Source organism: Aspergillus novofumigatus (genome assembly GCF_002847465.1).
Source record: "Aspergillus novofumigatus IBT 16806 chromosome Unknown P174scaffold_3, whole genome shotgun sequence".
Classification (NCBI taxonomy): Eukaryota; Fungi; Ascomycota; class Eurotiomycetes; order Eurotiales; family Aspergillaceae; genus Aspergillus; species Aspergillus novofumigatus.
In genome coordinates this window covers 2,158,951-2,169,727 of record NW_020194276.1, presented here as the reverse complement: position 1 = coordinate 2,169,727, position 10,777 = coordinate 2,158,951, and the positions used below count along the sequence as shown (strand labels likewise).

The 10,777-nt window shown below is 49.7% G+C and overlaps 2 protein-coding genes across 2 annotated transcripts; both read left to right on the top strand.

The window, feature by feature from the left end:
- Positions 1-6,574: 6,574 nt before the first annotated feature.
- nimT (putative tyrosine protein phosphatase MIH1) lies at positions 6,575-8,505 on the top strand (the record flags this gene model as incomplete). Its single annotated transcript, XM_024822121.1, has 4 exons — positions 6,575-6,828; positions 6,936-7,003; positions 7,074-7,299; positions 7,374-8,505. The coding sequence occupies 4 exons, from the start codon at positions 6,575-6,577 to the stop codon at positions 8,503-8,505; spliced, it is 1,680 nt and encodes a 559-aa protein (XP_024684150.1).
- Positions 8,506-9,646: 1,141 nt separating this feature from the next.
- sld5 (putative GINS DNA replication complex subunit Sld5) lies at positions 9,647-10,604 on the top strand (the record flags this gene model as incomplete). The annotated part of the gene is made up of 3 exons (XM_024831778.1): positions 9,647-9,925; positions 9,983-10,180; positions 10,218-10,604. The coding sequence occupies exons 1-3, from the start codon at positions 9,752-9,754 to the stop codon at positions 10,602-10,604; spliced, it is 759 nt and encodes a 252-aa protein (XP_024684149.1). The 5' UTR covers positions 9,647-9,751.
- Positions 10,605-10,777: the final 173 nt, after the last annotated feature.

Genomic DNA, 10,777 nt, shown 5'->3' with positions numbered 1-10,777 from the left:
GAAGAAATCAGGGCCGAGGAATACGGCAGGAACCGAAGTGGTAATACACGCGGGAAATCTTGGTTCTGACGTGGCAACGGGTAGGTCGAGGAATGCGCATAGTCCGGCCTGAACCTAGATACGGTATATTCGAATAGGTATCCCGGTTTTAAGTAGGGCATAAGGGCAGCGAGTGACAACGCGTCGAGGTACTGCATGTCGTTGCGGAGCTATAATGCATTGCCTGGATATGGCCTGAATCAATCTCACAGACGAGAACAGCCAATTTTTGCAGGCTACAGGGCCGGCGAGCCGACTGTACCGATAGATCGACCAATAAGCTTTTCACTGCTTGAAGACTTTGTCGATGTCCAATGACAAGGATGAAATCAACGCTAGATGTAGAAATTCATGACTTCGCTCTTCCAATTCTGCATGCGTTGCTGCAAGGTACGTAACTCTATTCTTGCGGTGAGAGATCAAGAATCTGGCAGAGTGCAAGATATCAAGATTTTATCTACATCCCTGTCTTTCAATGGTAGGATGAGAGACTAGTGTTTCCGATATCGTGACTCGGAAGACGCAAGGGGATGGTTGTCCAGTCTTGTTATCAGCGTGCGCTGAATTTCGATCAGCCAGGGACAAAGATTGATTCTCACGACGATAATCGAGATGATTATTCTTCCATCAAGATTGAAGCCAGGGGTCAAAGGCATTGGCTGTAGGAACATTTTGATGATTATTTTCGGATGGAACCCTAGATAGGAGCATAGGATTGTTCAGGACGGTAAATGTACACGTGTCTAGTTGAATCCGTGTTCATGAGGCCTTCATCTCTGTCAGACCTTTGACCGGAGTATTTTCATCGCAATTAGCTCACTGTTTGATGCGTGTAAAGTTGGTAAGTGTGCTTTGCACAGTCTGCATCTGATCAATCGCAGCACCTAGTTTACCCACCTGCATGCACCGCAGTATCGGTGATATTGGCAAAGATCTTGAAGCGCTCAGTGATAGTTGTCAAAGTCAGGGTTCTGTAAGAGTACCCCGTATCTACCCCGTGCGTATCTGCCATATCCGGGACGATCTGCCTCCCGCAATGAGGATTGTGCATGAAGATCTCGCATTCTTGAACTGCGGCAGATCCACCGGTACGGCCCCTGGAATGCAATATCTCAGCAACCCAGGCGTCCAGAGCGGCCGTCGAGATACCGGACTTTCAAGGGGTGCAGTCCATATTCTGAAATAGGGATGGCCCGCAGCTAAGACGAGTGGAGATCAGAGACACTCTTGGACGTGCGTCTTTGATGCACGAAATACCCCATCATGGGATGGACAGTGCATGATAGAATAATTGGCTATCGGTCTAACCACCAGAAAGGTCAATAGTATGTGATAAGGAGGTTTTGGATCAGGTACGTGCTTCAAAAATAGGTCGACCAGGAAGCTATGGGTGTGTGCTAATGCACTCCACAGTTAAGTATCAGCTAGATTGCATCGAGGGGTTGAGCAGCGACCATGGGCATTGGGCGCAGGGCGCGGGCAATGCGGGCACTGAATGTCAAAGACAAAGATGGGCTGAATAATGCGGGTCTTGGTCAATAGTTCTGCCGATCTCTTGTCAGGACATTCCAGCAACCACGGGATTGCGCATAGTTAGTTAGTGACTGGATAATCTGCTGACAGCGATAGACTAGGTAGTTATGTGAATTATTTGATGCCAACGAATCATAGCAATTTCGATATTTTAAGCACGGAGGAGGAATAATTGGTTAGGAGAGCACGTGTGGAAGGGAGAATGGGAGCAAGGATAGGCAAGCGAGGTCCAGTCATCGAGGGGCAGGAAGGAAGGAGTGACTGATGTCATAGAGGGCCTTTTCAATCAAGAAATAAAGGGCGAGTCGCAGGACTTCTTGGCAACACGGTCGCTGGTCGCTCTTTCCAAAGATCAGACAAGCAAGTTATCTTACAGGCGCTGGTAAGAAGAGGTAGTGAGCGATCTGTTTCTTTGTTTACATGACGCGATACGTGTAGAGCAAAACAAACAATGACTGTCATCAAAAGCAGAAGGATGTGCCAGCGCATACGTACATGAGCACAAGAGCTCCTCCAGTGTGACATCACATCTCATTCCACATGGAGGGGTCTGCAGACAAAGTTCATCACTATGATAACACTGGCTGATGGATGGGCCCATAGGATCACTTGAAAGTGGAAATTGAGCAACTGGCTACGCCATGAAATAGAGTAAGGCTGCAGAGAGACGGGAGCACAGAGTCCACACGACAGCCTGTCAGTGGATAATTGCACGAGTAGTTTGGTTTAGCGTGACTGCTCTGGCCCAATCAGTAGGGGAGGGTGTCCGATAACCCCGCACCACTGTCTGAGGCAGCGATAACACAATCCCTTCAGGGCGCCTAGTACCATAGCAAGCCAGTCCTCAATGGCCTAGAATGCTACCATCGAGCCCCGAGAGCCTTGGGAGTCTTTCTAGATCTTTGCTCTCTTCGCACATGGTCATATCATGACGGCGCAGCTGATGGTTTCTAATCTGGTCGTGTTTTTTGGTAGCATTGTCCAATAAGACATTGTACACAAACCACTAATAAATTAGAGCTCCACTGCTGAAATATCGGAGTCTTCGGGGAGGCCGACATACGATGATACCATCATAATAAGGTAGTCAGCTTAGCTAGTATCATTCTCAGACCCTCTTACGGAGATTACTGTCATCATCCTGATGACAGTCCAGCTGAGACCGGCGCGCATGGACGTCCGTCGGCTGGGATGAAGATTGATGCATTTCCTCGAGTCAGTAAATACTTGTTCTCAATGTTCGTGCACCTCGTCAGATGATGCAGATTGCGCAAGATCTGGTCATGAAGCAGAGCATCAGCCGCATTCGTAGCGTAGGCATTTAGTCTTTCAGCTTAGATCCTGCAAGCCACCATCAGACTAGTGCGATGAGGATTGTCGCTGAAACAGAAAGGAGAACCCGTGTCTCAAGCTTCAGGAGTCTGTTCCGGTCATCGGATAAGATAGCGACCGACGTCAATGGAGCAATCGCACTTTGCCTGGTTCACAGGCAACAGACGCATTCAGATCAAGAGCTGGAGAGAAGGTGTCATTCAACCCGTGGGGATGGTTGAATCGAGCCGACGCTTCTGTCCAAAGTAGCGCAGATGGTTGAAACAGGACTGACTTCGTTCGAGGGCGCAATAGCTCGGTCAGATCCGTACTTGGTAAGGTTCAGGTGCCAAGCTAGGCATTATTCTGGGCACAATGAGCAAAGTACTCAATGTCCTTAACAGTCTTGTTATTGCCGTCTAAAAGCCAAAACAATACTGATCATCGAGCCCATAACTCCATAGCTTTATGGGCCATCGTCATGGTCACGTAAAGGCCCGAGAAGGTAGCTTAGTGGATACAGTAGATAGACATAGGCTTAGCGTCAGTGTATTATTATTAGTGTCTCAGACTCTCAGTGAGGCTGTCGGCGTTCATTGATCGTCACTGTGGGGAGCACCTGCGAGGCGGACAACCCCGCAGCACATCGATGAATCCCGGAGAAATCTTCTCAACCCCTGCGAATCCCAGATAATTAATGAAAGTTGACTTGATTGAATAAACGGAGTACCAGGTTCAAAGAAGCACTGTGAAGACTGCAGCACGGAGGCCGACCAATAACAGAACGCCCTTGAGAAACCATTTGGAAGGGATGGTATGCGGAAGAGACCCCTAGTCAAGGATCGTAGGAATGTCTGCACACAAGTAAGGGCATGCCAAGGATATCCAAAGCGGGCGAGAGTTGCGAACGCGACGAGGACAAAGTACTCAGCGGGATGGACTATGACGGAAAACCGCTTTGTGCTGCAGCTAGCTTGCGGAGGGTCGCTCACTCGACTAGCAGAATTGCGGGACTTTGATCAGAGGGGCGATAGCAAAACAAGAATACCCCTCTAATGATCTCAGTCAAGAAGCAAGTGCAAGACTGTAATCAAGGATGGATAGATTACAGAAGACTGACCATCACACCTCAGAGTGGCCCAACACAGATGCTGGAGAAGTAGCTAGAAAGTTGGTTGCGGATCCAGGATCCAGACGGAGATGTCATACCTCACTTGACATGCTTCAGGCACAAGGCAGAGAAACCGTTTTACAACCGAGTTTGGAGTTATGTCTTGTGTCACCTTCCCCTGCATCTCTGAAATGTAGCTAACACCCTTCTGGGCCGACAGTCGGGATATTCGTCCTCAAGCGGAGTCCCATTCTTCCATCCTCTTTGCTACCATATTTCTCCGTCCACAGTATGTACCTACTATCCTTTATTTAGACAAACAAACTGGACAAACTCATGTGATTCCGCATAAGCTCTTTTGCCCGACTGAGTGGAGCGGGTGGAGATTTTATTAGTTTCGATCTTACTATTTTTTTTATTTTTTTTCGGGACAGTATGAAACTCGAATTAGAGGAAAAGACACTAAAAGAGGGCGAAAGATCGGCCGAATCAATCAATCATGGGTTGCTTCTTCATAGTCTGTTCCCGATTGTGCCGTGTTCTTTTTCCTATTCTCTTCGAATCGACTTTTTTTTTAGGGTTTCTTTCAAGGGTCTCCAAAGGCTCAAACATTGAATCACTGCAAAGAAGGTAAAAGTATGCTGCTTGACTTTATCCTTTACCCTAGCATACAACAGGGTGATGAAAGAACCCCAAAGTAGTTATCGTAGTATTAGTAGTCAAAGCCTCAAAGGCAATCTACAATTCTACAGCCCCGACTAGTCAGCGCGGCTGAACCTCTCTACTCCGGATAATTGAGCCTCCTGCGACATGGTCTACGGCGGGTGATATCTAGCGTCTCAGTTATTATTTTGCTTATTGAATTGTAATACTGTCCAGCCCGACTTCTTACTGACTACCATTTTTATTCGAGACTCGCTGACACCTGTCGGCCGTTTGCACCAAAGTCACAGGTGTCAAGGTGAATAAGAAATGGAACCTAAGGCTTTTCTCAAGCTCCAGTACGCCAACCGAAAGAAATCTCCATACGCCCCATCCAAGGAAACCACAAAGAATGGATAAGGAAAACGTAGAGAAAAACTAATTCCTTCTGTAACCCGTGAGACATTGCACGACCCATACTTGATACTTCATCCAGCCAGCCCAGATTGGTAGAGACAAAGCAGGCGGCGCAGCAACGACGCGCTGATAGGCGAAGGGTTGCTGAGCAGCCGGTAGCGCTGATAATGGCGGCAAGGGAGTCCCGGCAACGAGGCCCCAGACGCTGGCTACTGGCTGGGCACAGAAGCACTAACTGTCTAGGTACTAGGTACCTGGTACCTAGACTAATTACCTACAGCTACAGTGGGGGACGAAGTACAGACAGGTACAGGTACCTTGCTGTCCCATACTAGTACCGTCTGTACGGGTACCTACTTACGTATGGACTACTCCATAGTCCATACAGACTGTAACCTGTATGGTACCTACCCAGCTACGGTAAACTCCCTCTCGTCATAGGTACTCTCTAGGTACCTCTCTGCCTTGCTACCTACTACCTACTTACTACGACTCCCTACGTAACTAGGTGCAAGTTGATCGTATCCAAGGGTTATCCTCCGGGAACGACTATATGGAGATTAACCTCACAAGTTGATATATTGGTTTCCTATATCTTGATTTTGTAAGATCCTTCGTGGTCAATTATTTTGAAAAGTAAACCTTGCAGACTCTCTCTTTCTCTGTTCTCTGTACAGACCGAAGACATACCTAGATACGGTTCGGAGGTGGTATTCATCTATCTAGCGTTGCGTCGTCGCTTAAGCTCTTTCTTGAGCATCTGGAGATCCCTCCCCACTTTTTCGTTGCCATTGCAACAGGACATCCCTTCAGCTTCACCTTTTTCCAGGTCACACTTCCTTTTTCTTCTCCTTCTCCTCCTCCTTTTCTACCAGTCGTTGTCTTTCTCTTCGATTTTAAGACCTCGCCGTCTTCTCTTTCCCATGGTCACTACGCCTGTGATCCTCTATCGGCCTCCATCCCGCTTACGGTTCTCGTTTCCTCATCGGTAACTTTGCCCCCGGCTCTACTTAGCGTACCAGAACTATCCTCGCTTTCAGCTTGCTGGTTTGCTGCTTATAGGGAGTGGTTTTGCTAACCAATGCCGTGTTGATCATCATAGTCCTTCTTCCCGTCCTCGAGTCCTCCTTTATCCTATACCGTCTTCAACGATACCCTGATTGGTCCTACTGCCCTAACCTATCTACGCAACCATGTCCCTCTGAACACTCGGCCTTCGCAACGCAGGGAAAGAGTTCCGGTCCAGGCCGGTGGATTCGTGGGATTCAGAAAGGCGTTTTCCACGATTTGTGAGGTCTGGAATTCGAACAGGACACGCAATTGAGGAAAAAGAACAGAGTCGAAGACCGGGTTACAAGGCGTTTGACCATACTTCATCTTGCCGTTGTAGTATATGCCAGGTAGAATAGTCTGCAGCAGGAGCTGTCGTTTGCCGAGGAGATCCCCTTGCGTCCGCTTTTCTACTTTGGTCGATACTACCTTGCAGATACAAGGGAAGGCAAGAGTTGTTCCTAGCGAACAATGGAACATTCATCTCCGCTGGCTGCCATGCAGCCCCCGTCCGTGATGTTCGGACACTGCTTTCGTTCGGATGCTCCCACATCGTACCCAACCTTTGGTCCAAGGTCCGGGCTTGGTCCGAATAGTTTCAACTTCAAAGACTTGTCCATGAAGAAAGCCTCCGGTGATTATTTTGGCATGAAGCCGGTTCGAGGATCGTCTCCAACGGCTAGTCTGGCAGCGGACCTGTCCCAGAATTTTCACATTGACCAAAGGTTGGCAGATGCCCTTCGTTGTTTATTCTGTTTTCTTTGTCATGCTTTGTGACTTCTTTGGCTTGTGCAAGACAAAGGGTGTGTGTGTGTGTGCTGACCAAAAATAGTCCGCAGTTGGCTACGCCCCGACGGTCTTTGTTCTCCTCCAATTTATTCGGACATGGCAGCGGACGTGGTAAGAGATGACATTACTATCGAGGACACACTCGTTCGAGTCCCAGTCTTTTGCTCATATTGTTATATAGAAGACGCGATGACCACTCCTCCTCTTCCATCTTCTTCACCGGCTCCCGTCATGGAGACCATGGAGATGTCTCCCTTGCCTCACAAGCCGCCGTTCATTGTCACGACGGAAAACGAATTGAACCCACCTACACCAGGTGGTTCGCCAATCGATTCGCCCATGATGTCGGCTGCTCCCAGTCCGCTTCAAGAATCCCCGTTGATGGGCCCAAAGGAGGACAAACAAGAGTAAGAGAATGAAGTCTATACGCTGGAGATTGGTGTCAACCATGTGCATTTCTAATTACATTTCGTGTGTGCAGGAGAAAGCGTCCGAGTTTCTTGAGGCCCAGTCTCGCGAGAACCAAGGCACAGTCCTTCCAGCTCGGCATGGCCAGACCAGCACCGGAAAGTCAAGCACCGCCGTTCAAGTTCCAGACCCGAGGGGCTAAGACGTCGTTGAGCGCTTCAACTTCTTTGGAGGATATGTTTGGGGAATCGCCGCAGAGAGAAAGGCCGATTGTACGGAACAATTCCAGCACTCTCCTGAACAACCCTCGCCTTAGACCACCGCTCGGCAGTGGCAACAATGGGAGCCATGCCCGTGGAAACGGATCCCCCTCCGCTGCGTCGATTCGCAAGAGCTCTCACCCCCTGATGCGCCCTCGGAAACAATGCAGACGGTCACTGAGCATGTTTGAGCACCCCGAGGATGTGATTGCCGAAAAAGAGGCCAATTATACTACAAATGCACCACTTCAGTCGATCACAGATGTCGATACCACACCCAGCCTGCAGCTACCTCACTTTATCCCTGAGGACTCGGCTGATACATTGCCTCGCATCGACAAGACAATCCTCGTGGATCTCATGGATGGGAAGTACAACGATCGATTCGACCACATTATGGTCGTCGATTGCCGGTTTGAATATGAATACGAGGGCGGCCACATCAACGGAGCCGTCAACTACAACGACAAGGAGTACCTGGCCGCTCAACTTTTTGCGGACCCAAAGCCTCGGACTGCATTGGTTTTACACTGCGAATACTCCGCACATCGGGCACCGATCATGGCCAAATACATCCGTCACCGGGACCGCGCGGTCAATGTGGACCACTATCCCCAGCTGACATACCCGGATATGTACATTTTGGACGGGGGTTACAGCGCCTTCTTTGCTGAGCATCGATCGCTATGCTTCCCCCAGAACTATGTGGAGATGAATGCAAAGGAGCACGAATTTGCCTGCGAACGTGGCCTCGGGAAGGTCAAGCAGAGATCGAAATTGAATCGCGCACAAACATTCGCTTTTGGCCAACATTCACCTCAAATGGAAGACAGCCCCACTGGAAGGTGCCGTAATATCCCAGGCGAACGTACCCGTTTCTTGGACTCTCCTTTTGAGGGAACGCCCTCCTCTCGCGGTCCTGGCCGCCGTATGCTGTCGTACTGATTACCACGACCAGCCGATTGGTTGTTTCTTTTCTCTCTTTCTTCTTCTGCTGCTCTTGGCGCCATGGATTGATGATTTGATGTTATTCAAGCGCGGCGCAAAGTCCTTTTGCCAACCTTTTTTTTTTTTTCTTGAGCCTGATCTCTTTTTGCTTTCTCCTTCTCCCTCCGGCTTCCAATTCTATCCAGACCCCTTCAGGCAGCCGTTATCGGTGTTGGACCACCAGACCCAGCTGGACATTGGGGAAAATGACACTTGACAGCGCCTTGCGGCAGAGGACATCCTCTCACCGTCTACTACAAGCTCCCTCCACTCGCTTGATATTTCCTTTCCCGTATTTTCACAACTTCAGACTCTCACACCGGGAGTGTGACCGCGGCGTCGATATCGAACCCTGGCGGCTGCGACATACCGACCCACACGACCTTTGATGACACGATCAGCATTGACCTTGCATCTCTACGCATTTTCCCGAGCTCGAGATTGTATCTTCGACAGATTCATCTACGGCCGATTTTGATCACCTTACTCCTTACCAACCGCTCTCTTACAATATTTCCTATGTGTCCTACGACTATTTCCTTCTCATTGAAACCAACATCTGCGCGGCAACCACTTGCATCCACTAGATACCACGCCATCACGGCATTTCCTTACTCGGAGCTTGAGTTTCTTCATTTACACCCCCTACAAGTGTTTTAATCCCTCCTCCCCGGTTCCTGTACAATTTCTGAGGAGTGCGTCCAATATCTCGCCGTACGAAGTACATATCACTACACGGCTCGCCAGATCAGAAGGGCGATAATCCTGCACGCTCGACTACTTAACGAGGACACTATTTGCTTGGACTGTTAAATCAGCAAAATTTCTTCGTGGAGTGTCACTGCAACTGTACATAATAAACGCCTCGTGGTCGGTTGGTCCATCCGACTTCTAATGGAGAGAAAATTGGGAGAGAATTCAGAGGCTGAAGATTACGATTTCCTTTGTTGGAAGAACATCAATGAAAAAAATCTTATAATGCATCTTTCTTTGTTTTAATGTTGTAGTGTATCTTACTTACATTCGTAATATCCTATCCCATGGATGCATGAATTTACTTGAATCGGACAAAGGAAGAAACCTGAGGCATCAATCTTCGCTCCGCCCTAGTCTTCAATCTCCAAATCCATCTCCGCTCTCTCTTTCCAGATATCCACCAGCCATTGTGCTCCCTCTTAAGGCTCAATGCTGTACGACACCTGTCATGGACATCGATGACATTCTCGCGTCCGTCGACCGCCATGACACCTCGCCCGAATCCGCGGCCCTAGACCACCAGCTCCTGACGCGCCTCTGGGTCGCTGAGCGAGCCGTGTCGGAGCTCCTCCCATGGCCTGGACCATTGATGGAACGGATGATGGAGCGAGTCAGGAAGCAGGTCAGCATTTCCACCCATCTCCTACAAAAGACCCATGAGTCCTAACCAAACCCACAGATCGAAAAAATCGAAGACCTCGCCGCCTCCTCCTCAGACCCGTACAGCACAACAGCAACAAGCACCAACAACCCCACCCTAAACCTCAAACTCTCAATCCTCCAGACCGACCTCGCCCGCACCCAGTTCCTCATCCGCTCGTTCCTCCGCCAGCGCCTCGCAAAACTCACAAAACACAGCATGCACTACCTCCTCCTCGTCGCGCCGCCCCGCGCCTCCCCGCCCCTCCTCGCAGCAGTCCCACACACAGACACCAGAGGACTCCATACCTGACCCCACCGAGAACCCGGACCCTTCCCCGCTCTCTGTGCAGGAAGCTGCCTTCCTGCATGCGCATCAGACGCTGCTGGCAGGGCACTACGGGGCGTCGTTTTTGAATTCGTTCCCGCCGCAGCTGAGGCGGTTGGATGATAATGCAGGCGGGACGAGTATGGTCCAGGGGCCGGAGATGCGGGAGGCGGTTGTGGTGAGGTGTTTGGTGGAGGAAGTTAGGGTCGTTATTCCGCCGGGGGATGGGATCGAGGAGGAGCAGTTTGGGACGACGATGCGGATGGGGGATGTGTGGGTTGTGAGGTGGGAGGGATCAAGGGGCGTGGGAGAGGGGGAGGTCGAGGTTCTTTGATTTGATTTGATTGGGTTTTGGGGGGAAAGACTACAGTACATAGCATCTGCCGGCGTTCTGAGGAGTTGATTTTCAGATGGCACATACATACCCAGACAGGCTGTATATGAAGTCAAAATCACGCATTCGATGTGATTTTGTGATCATTTTGCTAGCGAATGGTACCTACTGGC